Consider the following 25,366-nt stretch of genomic DNA (forward strand, 5'->3'; position numbering starts at 1 on the left):
AGCGCTATGCCAATTGATTCATTTTTCCGTAATGGCCCTGAGGCCATTCTGGAAGAAAATGAGGGTGCCGTGCTATACCTCACTCAGTGTCATTATGGTGGGAGTTGTCACCACAGTTCAGCTGGATAAATGGGGGTTAGTAGTCTTATGGGGGCCAGCCGATGTAGCATACACTTTAACTTCCATTTCTGACATTTCTACATGGTAGAAATCTGTGGCTCACTCCCTTCATTTGTTTTAGACCATGTTTTGTGTTTGACATTTGCGTAATAGATAGAATGTGCATAATATAGGCCTGCTGTAATTGAAAATGTTACTTTCTACTCATGCTGTATTAGTAAAGAATAACTACAGTGTTTTGTCTTGCACTTATGATGCTGATAAATTGTTTAAGAATTTTAATGTAGCTGCTACATTTTGTGTGTGTACTTGGCTATAGAGTATTCTGTTATGTACTCTTATCATCTTGCATCCTGTAGGAGCCAAACGATAGCTTACTATAGTTCTGCAATGTACTTTAAGTTGAGGTTCGTAAGCCTTATAGGCATTATAGCAAATACACTGCACTGTAAAATACATTTACTTCAGCATCCAAACGTGATTTGCGCTTCACTGGTTTATATGTTTTGGTTTCCCCTGAAAACCGATTCACTACATTTATTTCAAACGAAAGTGCCAGTCTGGTGGGAGATGATATTAAGACCTGCTCATAATTTCCCAGGCAGAATTGTACTGATTTGGATGTGCTTTCGTTGTAATAATGTGAACTCTGTTCAGTTCTGAATGTTCAGACAGAGGAACTAGAAAAAAAGAAAAAGAAACAGAGCATAGCATTACGTGGCATGTGGATGTTTTTTTATAGCAGCTCTTACATGGTTCATGTTTTGTCTGCCAGGCACTATTCTTGTCATCGAGTGCTTAGCAGCCATGTCACTGTGACATAGTTTAGTTCAGCACTGTATAAATTGACTTGACAAGACAATCATTACCTTGGCTGGAGGTAAGAATCCAAACGGTGTTATTTCCCCCATAACCCAAGCACCATGAGTGTGCTGATGCCTGGCCGTGCTCAACATAAACAGATCGCTCTGCTCTTTTTCCTGTACCCATATGAAATTCCTTTAGTTTGAACCGATAACTTGTTTTGAGAAGCTTCCCCTTCTCTGTGCAACTAGTCTAAAGTGAGTTTGCTAGAAGAGGAAAAAAATACATCTTTTTGTACTTGCGGTGATGCACTGAAATGCAGCTGTCACCTATTGATGACATTTCTTGCAGAATTTAATTAAGCAATATATCTTGTTTTGTCCACAGAGCAAGACAAATTAAATAATTGAATTTCCTGCTGTTTCCACACTATTGACATGGTGTACCAATAAAAGTTTCTTAATACCTCATCAACATAGCAGTATCAATACTGGCATTTTTGCAAGAGATCCACAGCTGCCTGGAATTATTTCACAGCAGTGAAATTAGAACTTTCTGTTAGTACCACAGAAAATGGTACCGGGGAAGGACATTGGCTCCAACACACAGTACAGTAGGCTTGCAGTAAGCTTCCTCTCAGTGCTTTCACACAGACATGGAACAAGAGCTGCAAAGGCCATTTGTTCTATGATGCAAACCTCCATAGTCTGTCTCTTATGGATTCCTTTTATAAGCAAATTATGTGCCAGAATCTTAGGAAAATACCTGAGACAAGACTTAAAGTATGCTCAAAAACAATGCAAAAAATGTTGTATTAAATTATTAACTGATTAAATTATTATTGTATTAAATTCCTCAAAATATTTGCAGAAACACATTTGAGACTGTGATCAATGAGATGTTCAACTTTAACTTCAAAACCTGTAATATTTAACTACCCAGCGCTAAACATAACCAATGCTAAACATAATTACTCACTTATTGTGTACATTATGACGACTTCTCTGAAACACAGTTTTGAACTGTTACATGCCTAACATTGCTTTTAAATGTAGGAGTGCAGGGAAATATTATTTATTCCATAAACATCAACACATTCATATTTAATATTGGAATGCATTTTGAGTGCATCCCTGAATGAAAATACTGTGTATTCAAACGTACTGCAAGACAACAGGTTCACAAATATACTTAAATACTTTAAAGATGTTTCCATTTATATTCAAGTACAGTATTTTCAAATACGTTATTTTCAAAGAATATTTAAAAATAAATATACACTGCATATTTGACCCAGATCATGTCGTAGTATTTGAAAACATTTGAGTTTTTATTGAAGCTGTTAGCAATATCCAACCAACATACAGGAAACCGGTAGATAACAGCTAAACTGCTGAGGTGTATACATTATGATAAATTTCATCTTTGGCTTGGATTTTAACTTTGTCTCATAACTCTTCTTTAACAGTTTGTTTTGTTTGGGAAAATAAATTCTGTCTGACCTGTTAAATTTATTAGGTGAGCTGCCAAACCAAGCTCTTATGGACGTCAGTTAAAACGAATGGAATTCATTTTAGTATATGAAAATGTAGTAACAGTATAAATCATATAAAAATATAAGTTCTAATAAGGCCTGGCAGTTTTCAAAGTAATTCTTCTTGCTTTCAAACTCAAAATTATGCTGTGTAGAATTTAAGATCTTGGTACAAAAACAGGATTAAGTTTATTCCTCCCCCCCTCCACTTCCCTAAACCCTCTGCCCTCTGCCCTCTGCCCCCCACCCCCCAAGGACAGCTGAACAAAAAATGGTTGGGAAAAATCTTTTTTAAACTTGGCAGATAAATTCTCCCTCAGGAGAAGAGCTTACTGTACATGGGAAGTTTTTTAGGATCAGTATTGAAAAGGCTAAGTCACTGAAAATAACAATGAAGGAAACTGGAAGGTAACTGCTGTGCTTTGCTCTTCACTGTGCGGGGAAGGGTGATGCTATGTCTCCTGGGCCTGAAGCCGTGGGCTTCAGTCAAATACTGGGTCCCATCTGTTATAGCTATAATCTGAGCGCCTGATTTCAACATGTAGTTTGAAGCTGTCTTACTTAAGGGTGCTTGATATGTAGTTATAGTGATTGGCCACTATAAAGAGGGAGTGGGAGTATCTGGTATCACAGCCAGAGGTGCAGTGTACTTTGAAGAACGCTGGATAAACGGGCCCTCTGAGCAGAGGCTCATGGATAAAAGGCATAAACTGGATTCATTAATATGCTGCCAGCCTGCACAGCCTCTTCTCTACCTTGTTTGCATTACAGTCAAACCACAGCCATATTTGCCATCACAGTGCCCTCTCTGTTTCTGTCCAGTTTTAAACCAAACTGCCTCCCTGCCTCCCGATCTCGTGCAGGAAGCTTTCCTCGAGTCTCTGATGCAGTGGTCGGCCCTGGCTGTTTGCTGCTATAATTTCCCCTTCCTGTACATCTCGAAAGTAGTCATGAATGCCATCTTTCTTTTCCTCTGTTAGCATTCCTCAGAAGTTACCATCAGCAGGAAGTGGTGTGGTTCAGCGTGCTAGCACGTTCAGATTTGGGCCAGTTTCACTCAGCATGCTGCTTTAACCAGTTCGCCTTCCATTTGTGGAAGTGCTGCACTGCTCTTTGCTGTACAGGCTCCCAGGAAGTTCCTGCATTCCATAGTTTGTAGTCCTTTCTGGTGTTGATGGCAACCTTATAGACAAAGGTAATCCGCACGCTGGAGCAATGCTATCTATGCTTACTTGAATTGTTAAATATTGTCAAATGAGAGTTCAGTACATACGAATATTAAAGCATGAAAGCTGTTCTTTGGCTTTGGGAAAAATATCACTGCCTCCCATCTAAAAAACCACATAAATGAGATCCAAGTGGTTGATAACTGGGTGTTTAATTGCGCTTCTCCACAGAACATTAATTAGTGTTAGCGTGGTAAAATTAGCATATGTCATAACTCCTACGCAAAGCAATATTAAAATTTGACATTGATACACCAAGGTTGAATTCAGAAGTCTTTAGAGGGAAAAATGCTTCTAATTTCAATATCCATCCACATAGGCTTGTATATTTTTGCTTAAAAAAGCACAAGCATAAGTAGACTTCTTTGGGGTGTATTTGCAAGAAAACTGGTATGTAATGTAACATTTTAATGAAAGTAAAGCTCTTTTGGTGTTTTTTCAAAATGATAAATGCCCATATCTGGACAAAAACACCTTGAGCTATTGATGCTTCCACTTCAAAGAGCTCTCCATCCATCTTTATCTCACGATCTCTCTCTCTGCCTCCCCCCTCTTTCTTTATCAGATTTTGAAGAACATAACCTGGTACACTGAGCGAAGTCTGACAGAGATTTCTCTCGGAAGCCTGCTGATCCTGGTGGTAATCCGGACTATCCAGTTCAACATGACCCGGACACGGGTGAGTACTGCTCCATCTGTTCACATTACTGTTCCCTGAGGGATGGTCTGCCTTGGATGGTCAGATTTGATCGCATTCTCTTTTATCTCTTTTCTTTTTATCCCTCCGTTACCTGACATTAGTTTTGATGCCACAAACGTCCATACTCAAAACATTTAACTAACTTAAATCGCCTTGTGTGGTTTTAGCATTTTATGATCTGAACTTTTGGTGGTTGAGGTCGGTTAACCAAAATAAACTGTCATTACCACAGTCTCTCACCATCTTTTTCTTTTTTTTACTCTTTTTTTAAAAAATAGGACAAATACCTCCACACCAACTGCTTGGCAGCTCTGGCCAACATGTCGGCCCAGTTCCGCTGCCTGCACCAGTATGCAGCTCAGAGGATCATCAGGTAAGACCCGCCATGGCGCTGTGGGAGGACCTGTCTGAGGAGGTGAGCTGGCACACTCACCTCGTGCCCGGGGTAATCTGCAGAGCTTACCTCACCCAGAGGTCTGGCCTGGTGAGGAGGGCAGCGAGGGCACATTACCAGGGCTTGAGAGATCAGGGGAGTGAAGCAGAATTAGCCTGACACAGACTTGCCTCCTGTGAAGGCGAGGGCTGTGTACTTCAGCACTCCTCTCTTTGGAGCTAGCTCATGATATGCATCAGAGTCTGTATATATGCTGTAAACAGTCAGGCAGAATCTCAGAAAAGCAGAGCACACTCCTCTATATAGAATGCATCTATAAACCATAACGCTGTATCCACTGAAGTGCAAAGTTAAATTTTTTTTTTTTGTTTGTTTTTCCCAACTCACCTTGAAATTAAGTGGTGTAGATACTGGGCTGTAAGGCTTAGTGGCAGTTAAAGAGGACCAGGTTGTCTTGGTCCCTTTTCGTAGGTGTTTACATTTTTTTTTAACACATCTCTACGTTAAAGATTTATCTGCAAAATTCTGGTATGTTTCTTGGCTTGCGTGGTTCAGGTTAAAGTTGTATTTTATAGATAATTGGTTGGTGAATGGTTTAACCAGTTTGTTGTCCTACCAAAAGAGCAACTGTTCTTTAGGCTTCTTAATAATCTTGAAAGTTCACAATATATAGCTTTGTGGGAAATTCTATTTAAATTGATCTCTAGTAAAACCAGTGTCTGATATAAAATATATTTGTGATTCCTTTAATTGATTCTATTCCATGTAGTTATTTTCAGTATTATCCTCAACATGTTGTCCTTTTTGTTTTTGTCATTAACAATAACCACAGCAAGGAATACAAATCACTCTACTTATTTAACTTTTCCAACTGTCCTAACTTACAATGTTTGAATGATGGATATGTGTTCAACATCAAATTAAATCTGAAAAAAGAAATTATATATTAATGCGTTGAGAGTATAACTGATATTTGTTCAGTAATGAATATAATTTTAATTTGAAATAACTGCTTTAATTCTTTGAATAATTATCAGATACAACTGCATATAGTTACCTTCTCCAATACAATATTTACATATTATAGAACATAACAATTTTATTTTGTTATGCACGGGGCAATACCATTGTTGTGTGCATAAACAGGGGACACCTGCATTGTCCTATATATGTTTGTGTTTTTACTTTTGATAGAAGTGAAGTAAAAGTGGTCAGTTTTCTACTGTAGTCTAAAATATGAGAACATGTATGATGACATTCATAGCAACTGTATTTAACGATCAGAATCCCAGATGTAGACTGGCTGATTACATGTGCCACGGTGTTCCAGTTAGAGATTAACTTCCTAACTGTGGGAAAATGGAAGTTAAGCTTTTATATACACACATCATTGTCCTTTCTTGTGTGCCAGTGGTAATTTCCTTTAGTAGTATGCAGTGAAGAATTAAGGTCAAAATATACAGAGTACACAAATGTAAAGGTCATTACTGTATGTATTGTCTGAATCATAATTATTCTGCTGTGGCAGTTACTGTGCATGTGGAACATTACTTTTTCATGTTTAGTGATGCTCTTTTTGGTCTGCTTAGAGTTTTAATTTGCAAGGCTTTTACCAACTTACTTCCTGGTAAAAATGAGAAAAATACATCTTCCAAAATGCATTATTTAGAGATAATGAAATTATGAAAAAATAATTTTATATTATATTTAAATAGGGGTATTATGTGAATAATGTAAATGCTGTGGCATATGTTTTCTTTGGTTATTCAATTAAATTCTGCTTCCTCTATTTACAATTCTAATTCTAATTCTGCATCCCAGATGTTTTTTTACAACTCTAGCTCCTCAATGCTTAATTTTCTACAAATGGTTTCATTTTAATGACCAGGTGTCCACATTTTCAGACATTAGGACCCCACTGATTGTTATCTATTTGTCTATAATTTAATGCATTTTTTTTTAATCCTAAAGGAAGCATTTGCTATGGGGCGTATTATTTAAAAGGAAAGCACTGGAAGGTCTGGCTGATTGAAGGTCCTGGGATGGGAATGTCTGCTTTCAGTCTTCATGGCACACAAGGCTATTTCTATTCTAATAGTGGGATGATTTGCCTTTAAGGAGGTAAATCATACCACAGCAGTCTAAAATGATTCATATAAGGTAGTCAACAGGTTCCTACAATTTTTGTCCCCAAAATCATGGCTGGACCAAAACCAGCTTACACGGTGGGTTGCTGGGATCAAGTTTTGGGGACTCTGTCCCAGAATAAAATACATAATAAAAGTCGGTATGGTATGCGTCAATAGAAATATGTGCTAAGACAGCTGAGGGTAATGTACGATGTAGTTGGCTATAGCTAATGCTCTCTCACTTCTAACCACTGCATAGCTAATTTATTAGATGGATTTATCTAAAATAGCTTTTTGATGAAATGAGCCCTAATTCTGATATTTCATTGAGATTCAAAAGATTTTGACTACCTGTATTATCAAGGTGAAGGTTAATAATAGATTTGGCTCTCATTCATTGCAATGTCACACTTTATATTGTGATGGATTACTTGGGTTAAGTTACTTTCTCTGATCTACATGCTATCATCTTTTTTGTAGGCTAGCTAAGTGAGAGAATGTCACCGCAGCCCAAAGACTGATGGCATGCTTGAGCTAGTAAAAAATGGGAACTGTAAATGTACAAATTCAAGCTCTCTAGTCTAATTTTCGATCAGTGATTTGTGCAGCTGTGAACTCCCACCTACCAATCTATTGGAAGAACTTGCTGAGATTCACTGTACAGAAATGGCAAAGAGTCCCTGCAGTCTCATCTGCAAATGCCCCCCCCCCCAAGCATGACAGACTGGAAAATAGCATTTGTTGGGAGTTCATAAAAATATTCTTTCCCCAGGAATAAAGTCAAGCTAGGATTCATACGAACATGGCAAAGCTGTACGTATTACTGCTTGTAACATTTCAATAATTTATCTTCTGTCATATATTTGATGTTATATTTGCATTGGATGTAAGAGACAACTGTTAGCCTTGGCCTATAATAATCAGAATATTTGTACTGGGAGCTAAATAGGTGTTAGTATAGGGGCACCCTAGGAAGTCTTAGTGTAGTGGCCTGCTTTGTTAGAATTCATACCACTCACAATGAAACTGAGTGTCTTTTGCCCTGTTCTCTAATGTGGGCACTTCACTTACTCTAATTTAAGCATTCATAGGTGGCTTAGTCATGTGTTGATTTGATTTTTGGTTTATCGTGGAGCTAGAGCATCACCCAACATTTTCCTGACGGTGGAATATTATTTTATTGTGCTCTTATTGTAAATAATATGGGGTATTAGTATCTCCTTAGGCTATACCTGTCGCTTAGGGTATCGGAAATACTCATTTGAATTTACTGTGTTGAGATTTGTTCCGGATGAATGTAAAAATGTCCCTCAGAGTGATCATAAAAAGTAACATTTGTAAAATGTGGTCCCATCCCCATGTAACATGCTATAGAGTACAGAAAAACATACAGCCCCTTATGGTGGTTTAAGATGAAACATTGATATAATTTTTCAATGTTATATCAATGTTTCATCTTAAACCACCACAAGGGACAAATTTATATGCTTTATAATGGACAAAAAGCATTTTATTCGTTTTTGGATAGGTTTTTGGACCCCTAGGTATCTTGGAACCCTATATTGCAAAGAATTGTAAGTCCCACTTGAAAATGATGCAGTAGTGACTTTCATGCGACAAAACGGACACGCACACACAAACACACACACGTATGATTTTGTGTGGAAATGACAGGCAGCTTGGCTGCGGTTGGCTCACACCAGGGTTTGGTGTGAACAAAATGCGGAAACTGGTTAAAGAGGTCATTATTGCTGCTCACTTCCCATTTCCCTCAGGTGCTATGCTTGGCAGACAGCAAGGGAAGAGGGCTCTGTTGTTTAACATTAGAGCAGTCGCCACAGTATCCCCACATGTGAAATCATTTGCAGATTTTAAGTCCGTTGGACCAGGAGCTGCACACAGTGCCCAGCCGAAGCTCTGGATCTTGGCTCTAAAGCCCTTGGAGTTCAGAATACTCTCGACCCTTTAATAATGTCTTCATTCATACTTTCATGCGTTTCCATAATAAATAACGCTGTGCTGCTTTTTCTAAATGATAAAGCTGAGCCATTTGCTGCATGTATCTGCATGCTGCATGGTTCATGCATAAAGATTTAGATATTTATTTTTCATTACAAATGAATTGTGGACTAGACCAGTTATTTTCACTGGGCAACCAAGAAAAAATATGAACCACACTTTAAGAGTAAAACCTTAGCCAATACCAGTGTTTTCCCTTACCATTAATTAGGCTCAGTATTGACTGCGTTTGACTTCACCTTTTCCAGAAAGTTGTTAGTTGCCATTAAAAGACAGATGAAAAGTTAATTGCTACATTGAAGGGGTCTACAGATAGAGATTTCCTGGGCTGGTACTGATATGTGATATTTGCCCAACCAAATCTGGCAGTTTGTTATTTTCAGAGTATTTGTTTCTTATACTGTGCCAGAGAAAATGTAGCTTCCCAGATAGCTGGGCCACATGCTCTCCCTAGCAACGCCGAGAGAAAGGGCCTGGGTTGTGCACAGATAATCATGCAAGATATCTGTCTTATGGAGAATCGTTCATTCATTTTAAGTTGAAAATCTGTATTTTCATCTCACTGGTTATTTTATAGGCTTCTTCATTAAAGTGAATCAAGTTACACAGCATAATTATAGATTTTTTTATGATGATTTCAAATGTGATGACCTTCACTAAAGATTCCATATCATAGCATCCATGTTATTAATTTAATTTAAGTATTTTTACCAATTCCAACTATTTGGTTTTCTATTTTTCAACATATTTTGAGATGCTTCTGAAATGGCTTTTCTGTGAGCCCAAAGAACATAGCATTTGGTTGGATTCATTGCATGGCTATAAAATTTCCACTATGGTTGTTGGAACAAGGCTTCAAAACAGGAGCTGATGGTGGTATGGAGAAGAAACAGTTTCACATGGTCTGCCAGCTTATGTCTCATGTTTATATCTACATAGTCTGTATTCTAGTGCCCAACTGAAGGACTAGTTGTGATGCTTTGTGGAGAACAGTCTCTAACGGTTGTTCAGTTGTTATGGATGTTAGTGTTTCTTTACTGAGGACCGTATGTTCACATTATGAAAAATGTAGTAAATACAAAAGAATTGTGCTGTGCATGGTTGACGCTCTTGCTGTTGTCAGATCAGAATTTTTCTCCTTCCTCAAGTTTATGGATTCACCATTGTGTTACAGTGCAAGGTTCAATAGTTGATTGTTATGGGAGAACTGAATGCATCTAATGTCTGTGTTCCCACTGTGATATACATGCAATTTAGGCCTGCTGCCTTACCTTAGTGGGTTCCGGGTTAAACCAGTAGGCCTACACTGAAGTTGCTCTGAATATATGTGGAATTTAGTTCTCTTACGTGTATTGAGGAAATATGTATTTGTTTGTTTATTTGTTTATTTGTTTGTTTGTTTGTTTGTTTTGTTTATTTTTACAGTTTAAATGCGCCATCATCCGATTTAACACTGGACTGCATCACAGCTGTAGTCATTGAAGTGTAACTCCGGTGTTGCAATAAGGAGTAGGAAGGCAGTGAAAAGTTTAATGACTACAGGCTGTTGTGAGAATCCTTTGTGTCCAGAAGAGAGGAGAATGACGGCTGTAATGGCCAGCTCTTTTTTTAGCAGACTGTTGTTTAGGATGGGTGGTGTCCAGACCACACAATCTGGCACTGTGCGTTCCACCTTTGCATTCCAAGTTTTCACTGTTTTGCAATAAGAGGAAGATTGGGATGAGGGAATTTTCCCAGGCTGATGTTTTTCTTGTGTTCTATGAGTAATACACCATTTTGTCAGATTTAAGTATTGTTGGACTTGATATATTGTACAGCAAGACTTGATGTTCATCTGTAAAATGTATTTCTTCAAAAGTAGGGCCAAAGAGAAGAATGTTTGCTATACATTCTATTGGAAATTGAAAAGATGAAAATGTCTTCTTTACATTGGTTTGCCACATTGTGAGAGGGCTACAGGATGTTGTTTTGCCCCCCCGTTCATCAAGGGCAGTGTCTCTTTCATGGCTTTACATTTTGTTCTGCATCTGTGCATCATGGCCAAGTTGAAGGCAAGTTCAGTATGAGCTGTGCCATTTCTACATAACATACGTAACCTTATGTTCTCAGTGCTTCCTTTCATTTTACTTCAGCAGTATTCTGAAGATTGGTAAAACATCTCTGAGACAAAATACTCAGTAATTTTACTATTACTGTGACGCCTAAGACAACGATTTAAGGCGTTATTGTGTGGCACATAGTTAATGCGACTGCACTCAAGGTGAATGTATCTGGGTCAGTGTCTCCAGACTGGCTCTGCAGGAGAGAATGGAGGATGAAAAATAGGACAAGCTTTGCCCTGCAGTGTCCTGTCCTGTCCTTATTACTCATTCCCTTCTTTGCCCACGTTCGCCCGTGTTGAGACTTGCCTGACCAGGTCTTGTGTGGCTGTCTGTGATTACTGCTTCAGTACTAACTAAAGTCACTCTGAATGCCAAATACTGACCAGTATTGTGTAGCAACTAATATTTAGTTATTATTAGTTGGGGGCTGCTCTAATCTCCCTGTAGTGTGGCTCTGCTCAGCTTCTTGACCTAAGATGGCTGCTCACTCACCTGCCTTTGATTGCCTTTCCTGCCTCTCCAAGACTTTCTCTGAAAACATCAGAATAAAACTAACAACATTTTAAAAAAAAAACACATTCTAGAGAAAGACTAAGAACACCTGATGGTGAAAAAGAGAGAAATGAAAAAACTGTTTTCTCTCTTTTTTGTCCTTCTGTCTTCCTTTCTCCTTCCCTGCCCCTTGTCTTTCAGTTACACCAGCCGCCACATGCGGAGGTACTTGTTTGTGCTGGACAATATGTATTTCCCTCGGTCCAGCTGCAGTCTGCTGGAGCACTGGCTGGTCACCATGGGAGACGCAGGGGAGGAGATTGTGCACTTGACTTGCTCGTTCATTCTCAAGTCCTATGCTTCCAGGTTACTCGGCTCCACCCTCCGTTTCTACCTCGCTGCATGTGCACGGCGTCTATTGCTTGCTTGATGGAATAGTGCTTTGCTCCGTCTTTGTCCGTTTTATTGATTTTTTTTCCTTTTATGGTGAGAAAGAACATATCTCTTCCGTTGAGGAAGGCTGTCTGCATCACTGATATTTTGAATGAAAGTATGCCTTGATGCTTTCAGGTTGCACGTGTTGCTGTTTGTGGCTTGCATATAATTTTTGGCTCATTAACTTAAACAGGTAGAAGTATAAACTGGATAAAAATGAGATTTTCAAGCCCACTGAATATACTTAATAGTCTGTTCAACAGAATGGTATTAGCGCTTCAGAATTTATACACTGGGAGGAAAAATAAGTGGGAGAATAGGGTGGTCGTTCAAATCGTTCTTTTGTGTCAAAGGTGTCTCTACGATCTATGATTGTTTTCAGACAAAGCATTCTCATTGAGTCAAACTGAGATCACATTAAGAATAATGTAATGCTTCAAGGTGATGGTGCAGGGTAAATGAGTGAGAAATGGGAATCTTGGTTTAAAGGTGCTAACCCTTATTACTGATAACATTTCAGCCCGTTTCAGTGCTTTTGTAGTGGAGATGCACTGGTCTAATATTCAGAATGCAATGATTGAATCCTTAACTCATTTGACTCATGAAGCCACATGCATCACAATTGGGGAAGTGGAATTGTGGGATGTTTATCAAAAACAAGAGATTGCCATGGTTAACGTATTAGAAGGGTCTGTTGAATAATGTTGAATGTTGTGTAAGTAAATAAATTTAAAAAAACATCCCAAGGAATAGCATATCAATAGAACTGGACCGACCATGAAAGTTTGTGAATGTAACATTAGCAGTTGCATATATTTAATTTAAGGTACAAACCAATATATATTTAGTGCTCTTGTATGCATCTTTCTCTTTTCTGACTAAATCTGATCTTTCTTATCTCCTAAATAGAGTAGGTGTGCTATCTGTTGGCTCAATATTTGGCCTTCAATTCATGAGTAGTGAAACTACATTGCTTTGTTAATCAGCCCAGTGACTATTGATAAAGCCTATATTCGTGTAAGGCAAAACTAGCCCTTTCTTCCCCATTGAGATGCTGCTAACCTGGGGTTCAGGTGATGTATTGTGTGGTAACCGCTTTGAAGAATCTGAGCTGTTTTGGAGCTGCTCCAAGGCTTTGATATGTTGTGTATAAAGTAATAAAGCTAACTTGATTTATGAAATTCTCAGGCAGCTTTTTTTAAATGTTCTTAAGTAGTATGTGTCATAATCGTTTCCAAATAGTGTCACTTTCATTTGGAGTTAGTATCCACTGAAATGACGCTTTCATGATTCAATCTGTTCTGTATTTATCATTAACATATTATATAGCATTCATGTTGCATTATATGTTATGTAGCAAACATATCTGCAAAGAGAAAAATAATTGGACTTTAAGGATGTGGAGGAGGTGCATTTATGAAAGGGTCCTATTTTGACCATTACCTGACATGTTTAAACGAACAGTGCTACCTTTAGGGGTTCCAGCACATGCTTTGTGATTTGGGAAGATTGCACCTTTTTTTTTCTTTTTTTCTTTTTTTTTACGAAAAGATTTTCATAAATGTATTGTTTTAGCTGGCTAGCTGGACTAGCAGTGTTTTTTTTTAACCATGTTTGGCCTATGAATGTTATGCTACCATTAGCTCAGTTAATGGAGAGAATCAGTAAACCTATTGAAAACAGTTAATGAACTTGATTTAATTAGCATGAGAAATAAGTTAAATTAGTTAAAGGCCATAATGTGGCCTGAGATGTTTGTCAGTTTACTGTGCTTTATTGGTTTGACTTCAGCTCATCCTTAATTGATGAGATCCATGAATTAAGGCACCACTGTATTTGGACTGCTTGTCTTTTCTCTGTTGTTGCCATGTGTTATTACATTGATAATGATGTACTTTAACGGCATAATAGTCTGCTATACTAATGTTCCAACTCTATGACTCAAGTGTGGTCTCAATAACCAGCGTCACCCCCATCCTGGACATTTTTTTTCTCACGCACAACTTAGCTTCTGTGAAGTAACTTAATTATGAATTAGCCCTGAATTGTCAAGTGGCCTAGTCATTTTACTTGTTCGACATCTGGTTCTGCTTTCCCCAAATTGGTGTTACTGATAAACTTTGAACATTACTCTACAGAAACCCTTTCTCTTACAGCTTGCATATTACAAATAATATCCTGTTACTTTTTTTTTTACTTCTTTAAGGTAAACTCGTGTGTAAATTTCTATTATTTGAATGTTCAAACCGTACCTTGATAAAAAAAACAAAAAACAAATTTGATAATGTTTTGGCCAGTTCGCTCATCATCTTGCCTGCCGTATGGACAGACACTGTGTCATTGACTGGTCTTGAGCACCTTGGAGGTAAATAGCTTCTGAACCTTCTGTGCAATGTGCCTTAGGAAATACTGTGCATGACCGAGAGGGTGGTGTCTCTTGTGTTCCGAGTAGCCTTTAAAACGACAGGTATGATAATGTCGAGAAAGTGCCTCTTTACATCTTACAATTATCACAAGGGTGGAGAGAACAAATGTGATTAGGCTGAGATTAATTATGTTCCCAGGGTTCTCTCCAAACCTTCATCAGTCAACTTGTCATTCATAAGTCTGCTCGTAAGTGCTTCCTTTTCGTATTACTATAGGAATGGGCCACATTGTTTTAGCCATTACCTGTCTGTGGACTGGCTTATTAAGCAGTGCTCCATATCTAAGCCTATAATTGTAATAATTTCTAGGGTTTTATATATATATCTTTTTTTATTTTTTTGGCCTGTCCCCTCAAGTTGAGCCAAATATATATTTTTTTAATTCATTTTGTCATTAATTGTATTTTGTGATCTAACCTCCATCTGGAAAGAGCTGAATTATGCCATGCTACTGCAGGGTGCATCTGCTTGTGTTTATCTGAAGTCTGAATGCAAATTAATTTGGATCAGCAGGATTGTGTTAGTGGTGGCAATTAATTTTAGAGTGCTCGATTTTCCCTCCCAGCCCTGCTGTAGCGCTGTGTCTAGACTAAACGCCAACAATGGGCTTTCCATCAACAAGAGAACTATTGACTGCAGCATTTCCCTTTCAGTGAGTGGAACCTTCACCCTAATCAACCAGGGTGGGCTGATTTTTTTTTTCTCTTCCTCCCCCCAAGGGGTTCCTCTGCAGCATAACATGGTTGAAAACTAAACAACATTATCCCATGAATTTTTTACGCTTATATCATTATATCATCATTCTGCTGTACTGGTATGCAAGACAATCTAATTGCATTTCTAACCTTAAAAGCCTTGCCAGCCTGATAGATCCAAATTGTCCAAACCTTATCTTTTTGTCACTGTGCCACCATTCTGTGAAAAACCAACTAAAACCGTACTATTTTGATCAATGCTTATAAAAATACAGTTCTATTTTTATATTAAGACTGTGTGGCATGTAAGAGGATTAATTTCATGCAACTGTTGGCTGTAGCTTAGCCACACAGGAACGAAAGCCTAGGTTTTCCATTGCATTAGCTTTTCCACCTGGGATTTCACTGTCACCTGTAGTTATTGATCAGAGTGCTCTGCGGATATTTATTTTTTATCAATGAACTGAGCTAGTAGTGAAATAGACATGTGGTTTATTTTCTCCAAATTTGGAATGTCCAGCCTTTTATTTAGGTCAGTCCCATGTTGTACAACATCCTCAGCCTGGGGATCACAGACAAAGTGTGCGAAACTTTCCGGAACCTTTTCTGCTGAACCGTGTGGTGCACTGGGTAGAGCGGATGGGGGGGTCTGGCAGGACGGGGCCGCCGTGAGGATAGCTAGCCCAGATGTCCGTCAGCGGTGCGCAGGGTGGTCCGCTCCGCCGTGTCAGGAGCAGGGAGGGAGATCCAGACGGACTGCGAGCAGGAGAGTCAGAATGCGTATGCTGCGTAAAGGTTTTTGGCTTCTGTTAATGGGACTGTCACTTCGGCCAACAGCAAAGCAAGGCTGCTTCTCCCATTGGATTGCTCTTGTCTGATGTAATTTCCTCCTCTTACTGTACAGTCGTTTTTAAAACTATCCGCAGCGATGTTTTCAGGCATGATAACTAGCTTCACATTTATGTTCGATATTGGTTATATTTATGGTGTTATTCCCTTAAGACTGAAAGTTCTGTTTAGCCTTGATGTACTCTTGTTCTGCACCTACTGTGGATATAAAGAATGCTTATGAACCAGCAGGCAAGCAGAACCATATCTATCCGCATTATAAAGACTAAATTAATCAACACGTAATTTTAGTTGCTAAGTTGATCCATTATCGCTTAATTGCTGAAGCCCAAATATGTTTGCTCTGCAGATATATATTTTTGCACTTTTCCAGGGCTTATTGTATAGTTTATTTTTGTTCATAATGTTCATTTGTGTTTGTGGATATTCACTGACACATTATAGGTACCTTGACTATACTCCAAGTACTCCAGAACTGTACTGCCCCAGCAGTGAATTGAATCTGAAAAAAGCCCTGATCCCAGCTTGATGAGCTGTTGAATCCTTTGTCCCATCTTCTTAAGCGCAATAGTAAATTCCATTTTTGATTGATTTTCTTAGAGCAGCTGAAATCATAATTGCCCTTCCACTTTTGCCTTAAAGTATTTTGGGGAAAACAAGTTGATTGTTGAATTGTTCAGAGACAGCCTTGAAATGGTCATGCTCACCCACGTGCAGGGAACAAGTAGCTCCCTCTGCAGTGAATAGCAGTAATGTCATTTCACAATACATTTCTTTTACCACTTTAATGTTCCTAGAACATTTTTAACACTAGTCTGTAATACACCTCAGAATGTCTTTCACCATTATTGAAAAGCCCCCATTTGAAAATATGACATTTTGGGAAGTCATTGCTTCCTTATATCCCTTGTTTCACGTACAAATTAGATTTTTCACAGTGTGTGATAAAATATGCACTATGCAGCAGTTATTGTATTACACCCTTTACTCCAACATAGTCAGATGGCAGTAAAAGCATTAATATTAAAATTATTAAAAGGCTATATATAATTAGCCTTGATATCATTGATATCATTAACATTTATCCATTTTGTAAATGAAATTGGTCAAATTGTATTTTTATAGATTATCTGTTTAATGGAACTCCCTGACTTAAGTCAAGAAAACAGATTTAGGGCTCATTTTAAAGCTGGCAGACTTGTATACAGTAGCCTTCATTATGAATTGATGTCATCGTTCTGTATTCCCCAGTGGTTATTAAAGCATGGGGAAGCCCACTTTGAGCCGGCTATGGAGACCTTGAGAAGGTGAATAAATATGGTAATTTAGTTTTTTCAGAACAGCAGTATGCACGTCTGAAGCTGAGACTGTATGAAATAGGTGTTAGAATTGCAGTTCAGCGCATCTATTATACTTCAAACCATAAACACAAGCAGTGAATTAAGGTTTTGGAAGTGTGGGTTTTTGTAAGAAGTATTCTTATTCTTTGCTTTGAGTATTGTTTGGCTATGGAATATTGCCCTGCAGTTGTAACCACTATGGGTGGAATTAGTTTGGTGCTTTGTCTGTGATGTACACAGCTAAGAGCACTTGGTGTTATTTCATGTTTTTGATAAACCCTGATCTGTCTGATGGAAGAAGTCTATTCTATGTTATAGTGCATCAATAAGACCCCCTAAAGAGGGAATGATGGCAAAACTCTAAGATGAGTTTATCCAAAGAGTGCAACTTTACTGAAGTCATGAAGTTTTATTGGAATGCAAATTAAGTTCCATCTGCCAGCCAGCACCCCCTCTAAGGATTTAGAGCAGATATGCCCAGAGTTTTGAGCTTCCAGAGCCAAACCAGAATCTCCCTAATAACTGACACACCAAAATCTTAAAATCTCCAGGTGTAAATGCGTAGGGAAAAAAAGTTGTAGGTATGTGTGTTTCAACACTTGATGCCTGTCATTACAGCAAAGCCTTACACAGCCTATTATTTTTATGTGGACATGGCTTCAGACAGCCTTGTATTACTGTTGTATTAAGTTGGGGTGGGATCTTGATCGTTTATGCATATTTAAAAAAAACATGATTTGAATCAGTGTAATACAGCGGACTTACCATAGCATTTATATGAATGACCAACCCTTTCATAGGCCAAACCAAAGGCCTTGGCAGGACAGGCTTGGTCCCTGGGACATAGTATTGCCATCCCAGATTTAGAGAGTCAGAGTAAACAGAACAATACCGTGGACAGAGTCTGTTGTGGGATTTATGGCGAGCCCCCTGTTATGGGACAGTGAAAAAACATACTCCTCAGTCATTCCTTGGAAATCATGAGACTTTATTGTTTTTGGAAATGGCTTTACAGCATTGGGGTGAAAAGGAATTGAAAACGAGGCGGTGAAGAAAGTCATTAAGGGAGTGTAAAGTATCACAGCACAATCCAAAACAACCCTTAGTGTACCATTTTGGCATGCAAGCTTTTTCATAATAAATCTTACACACAGCTCTTGTGGACATCTCATTATAAGTATGCATAGAAATTTACCAAATGGCAGTATAAAACTTATTGACTCTTACGCGTAATGTCCACAACAAATGTATATTTTAATGCATAGTTTTGTGAAACTACTAACGGGCAAAAGAGCCACATAATTTCTTGTAATGAATGTAAACTGTGGATTAATCTGTTTAAAGGGAACCTTCACTGGGAAAAAACATGAACTGAAAATGCAAATGGAAAATATCTCTCATTAGTTACCAGTTCAAAATTAAAAACAAAACAAAAAATAAAACCGAGGCCTTTATTTTCTAGCACAGTGGAACAATGTACTTTGGGATTGTGGCTTCTCTGGTAGGGGCTGGCTTTCTGAAGGGACACTGACTGCTCTCTGAATCGAGGGACGTAGCGTTGACAGTCTTTGATCTGCATTAATGTGCTTGCGTTTGCTTTTGTTTCGCGTAAAGGATGTGTCTTAGTAGTTCCCTTTCCTCCGCATGAATAACACAAGACAATTTTGGATTTGGAACCAAATTGGGAAGCAGATATCATTGGGAGGTTCCCTTTTAAATGAAATGTGTTTTGATCCAGTAACTTTTGGCCATGGGTCACAGACCGGGGCTTTGCGAAGCACCTTGCAGAATCACCTGTGTGACACGCAATATGGGTTCTTGTAGTTTTCATCTGGTGTGGGGAATTCGAACAAAAGCCAGAAAATGGTGGATTCCATTTGTTTTGCCGCTTAAGTGTAAATGAATAATATTAAGGGATAAAAGGAGCTCACTAACCCTTACTCTAACCCTGCATGCAACCCTTTGGAGCTCTTGATTAGCACAGCATGCCAGTTGCATTGCCTTTCATTTTTGTTTGTTCAGCCTGCCATTGTGTTTAACACATTTTAGTTCCATGGATGCAAGTTATCACTTGGCCTGTTAACGCAACATGCCTTTAATTCCTTTGTGTTCACATGGCTTGGTTTGCATGCATGCATTCTTGTTCCGTGTTAATCATGTTGCTCTGGTGCTCTAGCTTGAGTTCTTTACTGAAAGTTACCAGATGCAATATAATCTAATATATACAACAATAAATACTGCAAATATTTTGTTTGCAGAAGGTATTGGAATTGCGCTTAAGTTCTAATATTTACCTGGTCAAAGGAAAATGTTTTCTGCCAGCAGCTTGTATAACCATAGCAACCTCATGCAGATTATCAAAGTGGTGGGTTTGATAATGCTGACTGTGTTGGGGGAAATTATATAGAAAATTCTAAAGGATCAGCATATGATACCTTTGTTTTTAAAAAGACTGCTGATGATAAATATGATCCTAAATGTACAAATCCTTATGCCTTTCATCTCATTCCATGCACTCTTCTAATAAAACTGAGAGGAAGCTGGCATTTCAGCTGTGGATTATATTTTCAGTCAGCTTTGTATCTTAGTATATTGTGCAACTCCATTAGCTGAAGCGCCTTTATTTGTTGATTTACTCAGCTGCAACCATAAAGAATAAAGATGGATGACATTGTGTTTTTCTGAAATGAACTGTCTACTGTGTGTGGATGGAGTTGCCAGGGATTGAGTTTGACTTCCTACTCACTCCACATTTCTGTTGTTTTCTCTCTTTTACACGGTTCCTCAGCCTGTTTGCACTGCTGTCCAAGAAGCACAACAAGGTTCTAGAGCAGGCTACGCAGTCGCTGAGGGGACCACTGGGGTCAGACAACAGCGCCGCCCTGCCTGACTATGTGAGTACTGCACTGAGCCCCCAGGGAATGGGAGTAAATGAAGCCATTGTGGCTCAGGCCCACACTGTGAGAGACAGCTGAAGTTACAAGACCTTATTGAAGCAGTCAGTCTCCTTTGAAACTCATGAATCCAGCGTATATTTCAGAAACTAGCACTCCTGCCTACCTTTTGCTTTTTCCTTGGTTGGTTCTTGTTTTCCTGGCATTGTGATTTCAAATGTCCCTGCTTGATCGGGCCCAGACCCAGTTTGCTGCGATGTCTTTACATGGCAAAATGGCCCTCATTATGTCTGCTGGAGGTATTCATACTCCATTCAGCTGTAGTGAGATTGCGTTTTCTTTGTGTTCCGTTTAAGCAACTGCTACTTCACACATACCTTTATACAGTTTTTATTTTGTCACTGTGCATTTTATTTTAGAGTGGGCTGCACAGTTGTTTAGACAGCGGGAATACGGCTTTAGAGGGGCTTGTTTTCCTCTGTGTCTCAACCAGAGCAGAAAACTTTCCCCAAATGCTATGGTTATTTGTGTCCCTTGGAGAAGGATAAGAACCTTATATTGTATTGATACAAAGAATAACCCTTCTTCCTGAATATGTTCAGCCATCCATAGAAATCCTCCCACAGATTTCAAATCATCAGATTTCCAACAATGGCATGAATGTTGAAAACGGCCTTCTCTCAAAACTGTGTCTTGAAAACATGAGGAAAACATACCATCCCTGCGATGGCAAATGGCATTGTTTGGGATAATGGAGAGTAGAGTGGGGAGGAGGAGGAGGAGGGAGGCCCTGGCGAACGAAGAGCGAGCGGCAGCCTCCGCCGACGCCGCGTCTCTCCGCTCGCGCGGGGCGCCTTCCCGCCGCAGACGAGCGAGGGGCGGAGTCAGAACGCCGCACCTGGGGGTGCTCGGCGGTAATTGAAGCTGACCAGCCCGCGCGGGAGCCGCAGCCCTCCTCCGGGGCGAGACGAGCGGCCCGTCCGCCCGCGGTACGGTGCGCGGGCAGAGGGTGGGGTTCCTGTGAGCGCCCCCCACCGCCCTCTCTGAGTGCAGGGAGCCTGACGTTCTGGGGGGCGGGGCTTGGTCTGTAAGTAGAGCGTGCTCCCTGTAGCTTCTGACGGACAGCTGGTCCCGATGCTCCTCCTAATCCCATCCTCTCTCCCCCACCTCTCCAGAGGTGCGGTACATATAACCACATGGGGTCCCAGGAAACCAATGCCCTTTATTATGTGGGTCTTCTCATGAGAAAGCTGAGCACCTTCTAAAAAATAATAATAATTAAAATGTATTATTAATTTTATCCCTAGTGTGTGAAGCTGAACGTGCACTCGTGGTTTGACACATTTCTGTGTGTTTTTTATTTTATTGAAATAAGCGGTTTGTTTTTATGCAAGTGAGTGAGCTCGAGCCCAGCTGGAGCTGGAACTGTGAATGACAGGAGAGAGCCGTGAGGTGACGCACCAACCATGCCATGAGTGTGGGGCTGTAGCATAGCTAACCTTGTTATTAGCTGCTTTCCTCTCATTTTTATTGTAGTTATGGGTTTTAACAAAAATATATATAACTGTGTTGTCTTTTGTTTGGAAAGAGATTCTGTCTAAAGCATCTGTATGTCTTCAGGGAGACTTTGGGTTGGCAGGGTGGAGAAGGTGGTGTATTTAAGGTGGAGCTGTGCGTGTGGGTGTGTAGCGAGCCTCTGCTAGGCTGCAGTGTGATGTAAGGCTGCAGGAGAGCTTACGGTCTCTCTGTGCTTTCTGTCTTTCACTGTTGGGTGTTTATTTGTTCCTGTGTTTGTTTGTGCGGTTTTGTGTTGGAGAAATCGTACTTCTGAGCGTTATGACTGTCCGCATTTCTGTGGTCTCATGTTTAGCACAAAGCACCCCGGCTCCTCGCTTCTGATGCCCCCAAACGAGATCGGGCCTTAATTTTCCATGCTAATCAAGTCCAGATATATTGAAATTCCGTGACTGCATGTCATAAACTCATACATAAGATTGAGCAATAGCCTTTCTAGACCATGAGCATAGTTTTTTTTTTTTTCATTGTAAGCTAGAGGATCGTGTGTAGAAATAGTAACGGATTTGTAATACTTTGTATAACAGGAACGCTGTTTTTATGGCTAGTCTTTATAAAAACATGTTTTCTGCAGCGAGACATTTGAGATGACCTCGCTGTGTTGTGTATTTTTAATTGTTCAGCAACATTGAAATCTTTGCGTCTAAGTTCCCTTGCTGCTTTGATTGTGTCTGTGATGATTTCAAAGTGAAAGAATTGGTAGAACGTACATGAAAATGAAGACTCCTGCTGAGAGGTACAGATTCCAGCAGCTGGTTTGAAGTTGGAAGGGCTCAATTATCCTGCCCAGCTTCCTTCTGTGCCACCCCCAATCCCCCCCCCCCCCCCCCAACACACCCTCCACCCACAATCGTCCACTGCTTGTCTAAGCTCTGAAGGGCTGTAATTGTACCTGTCCTTTGGAAGCCTGTCCATCCAGTTACTGCATGTATGACCACTGTCCTCCTAGCCACGGTACCATAAATATTTGCCTGCGTCATCCAGAGTGCTCAGACAATGTTTCATGTGGCCTCCAGCACCGGTCTGTCTGATCTCGGTGGTATGGTGCTTCAATGCTGTGTTCCTGGTGGAGGTGGGAGGAACCTGCGTCTGAATGGCTTTGTGTCTGTGCAAGGACGCTAGTAGGGGCCGACCTCTTGCGCGAGTGCGGGTAGCTCAATCTTCCTGTCTGCGCTGCGTTTCAGACAGGCTATCTTTCCCAGCCTTCAGCGCTGTTTACTCGTGTCTGGTGTCCGTCACCGTGAAAAAGGAGGGGATTGGGCAGCTGGGGCGGAGAGATACGCGCCGGTACGGATGGCCTTGGGCCCCCTGGAGCTGCGGGGTTTGTTATACCTTCAGCGGTGAGAGGCAGGCCTTTGATGATGGGAGTGGGCTGGGCAGCGTCCAGAATCCCCCTTCTCTCTGCCCCTCTCTTTGTCTCGCCCTCCCCCCGTTTTCCATCCCTCCCCTCTTCAGCCCAGAGCTGATTTAAAAGTCCAATAGAAACCAGCTGTCACTTTAAGAGCCTCGTTCTGCGATGGCCGCAAGGCTGAATGACTGGCATCTGGAAACAATGCAATTTGGCTCGGCAGAGCTGGAAAGAGAGCCTAATGCTTGTTTTATGTGGCATCGTCAGGAACCTGTAATTGGCCTTTTAGGAAAGGGGATATTAAAAAAAGAAACGTAGCGAACGCTGTCTGCGGGACATTTTTCGCCGGCGTTTGCAGCTCCCCCGCCCCCAGCGCTAGCTCGCCTGCGCTCGCGCTGCTGTTTCACTGTTTGTTTAATTGCGGCTGGTTAGCGTCAGGGCCGGGAGGAGCGGGGGCCCGGGGGACCGATGGCGTTCTCATATCAGTCATTCCTGGCGGGATGCGGCGCGGCCTCCTTAGCAACCGCTAGGCGGGACGGCCCAGTGCTCAGGGTGGCCGGTGCCAGGACAGAGATGGAACGGGGAAAGGTCACCTGCGGGGTCACCGGGAGAACGCTCGGGGTCTCGCACGGAGCAGTAAACTGATGGTCGGGTTTAAAAAATTCAGACCAATGACCCTCATAAGCACTTGTAATGGTTCAGTTGGAAGCCATTTCTGCTGTGCCCCTGCTGCCTACATACACTAGCTGTTTTGGGCCAGTCCTTTGTGCTTCCGAACAGGTGAAAGGAAAGTCTCAGTGACCTTGTTTGCATGCACATTATTAAAATCTTATTCAGAAAGCTCAAGTATTCCAGTTATGACACTGCTCATGTAAACACCGTATTCCAAAAAGCAAAACCCAGTTAAGCCCTTATTCTGAATATTCTGCATCCGAACTCAGTTTACTGTAAAAGCTAGTTTACTGGAGAAATAGTGCAGCAAGCACAGACCCCTCACTTCTGGACCAAAGACAAACAAAAATTAATTTCTGTAAGATGTCAGAAAATAATGAAATGGAGATTTGTTTCAGGCTCTAGCAGACAAAATGAAAGATGCGAATGATAGTTCAGTCAATTCACAGAACCAGTGAGACACAGGTGGTAGAGCCAGATAGCAATCTGTTAGTTGGGCTGTCAGTGTTAACTCATTAACTCATGCAACCCATTTTAATTACAAGTATTAATTACAGTGATTAAAGAAAGGTGGGTTGATTGGGAATCTTGTCATAGATAGGGTGGTGGATGGGAAATGTGGTCATAAATCTGCACTTATGCGGGCTGCCACGGCCAAAAAAAGGAAAATGTGTTGCATTGCATTTTTTAAAAGTTTAACGTGTTAATCATTTAAAATTAGTTGCATGATTTAATGCATTAATGTCAACAGCCCTAATTTTAAGGCAAATGAAAAAAACAATACCAGTGGTTCAGACAGCAAATTTTAAACACTTCATACGCATGGAAGAACTACAAAGACCCTGTCTTTTAGTACTGACCAAAGGACATAAATGAAATAATCAGCCAACCATGTCTACAGGAATACGATTTGGTTATTCCTTTCACAATGCTTGTAAACTGCATCATCGGACTATCATCGGACCTATATCAGAATAAGGATAATTATTCAGAATGTGTTGTGCATGTAAGGTTAGTATTTCTGCTGAGGAGATGTAGTGTATCTGAATTTTTAGTTATAGTTTGGCTGGCTAAAAAATTAATTTTTACTTTGGCAGTGTGGAGATTAAGTTGAATATTCCAGACAGATAAAATGCCAGAAGAACAGAGATGCAGCGACAGAATTCATTCCATTTTGTCACTGTGCCTGCACGTTGAGAGCTGGTGGCTACACTTCTCCTTCTTGTGGTTGGGGGGGGGGGGGGGGTTGTGTGGGTTTTTTTCAAGTCTTGTAATGGAATTCTTTTAAGCCATTCTAATTGGGTATGTTTTTCAAAAGAATTCGGTATTTTGCCTCCAGCGGGTTGCCGTCCCGGCTGCCCCCGCCCCCCACCTCGCTGTCATATGCCTTCATTAAGCTGTCATCCGGTGGAAGGGCCGTTCGGAGGGGCGATGAGTCAGGATGGGCCGGCCCCCAGTCGGAGGCCTCTCCACAGGCAGCGGCAGGACTCGCAGCTAGGAGGCTTTTCTGGGCCTGGAGGAGCTCGTCCGCATCACGGTGCCAGGCAGCAATTAAGACAGCCCTGCTGTGCCTGCCCTTTGAGTGCTGTCTCCAGACGCTGCTTTACACAAT

General features: G+C 40.5%; 1 protein-coding gene across 2 annotated transcripts in view; it reads left to right on the forward strand.

Moving 5' to 3' along the window:
• dym (dymeclin) overlaps window positions 1-25,366 on the forward strand; it is a 93,478-nt gene that overhangs the window by 41,850 nt on the left and 26,262 nt on the right. The window contains exons 12-15 of one of the 2 annotated variants that reach the window (XM_064306875.1): window positions 4,250-4,363; window positions 4,663-4,757; window positions 11,722-11,886; window positions 20,054-20,159. In XM_064306875.1, the coding sequence (XP_064162945.1) occupies window positions 4,250-4,363; window positions 4,663-4,757; window positions 11,722-11,886; window positions 20,054-20,159 (480 nt within the window). The remainder of the gene's footprint in view (window positions 1-4,249; window positions 4,364-4,662; window positions 4,758-11,721; window positions 11,887-20,053; window positions 20,160-25,366) is intronic. The other variant, XM_064306874.1, reaches the window with a different exon arrangement.

The sequence above is a fragment of the Anguilla rostrata genome, chromosome 14, assembly GCF_018555375.3.
Source record: "Anguilla rostrata isolate EN2019 chromosome 14, ASM1855537v3, whole genome shotgun sequence".
NCBI classification, from domain to species: Eukaryota; Metazoa; Chordata; class Actinopteri; order Anguilliformes; family Anguillidae; genus Anguilla; species Anguilla rostrata.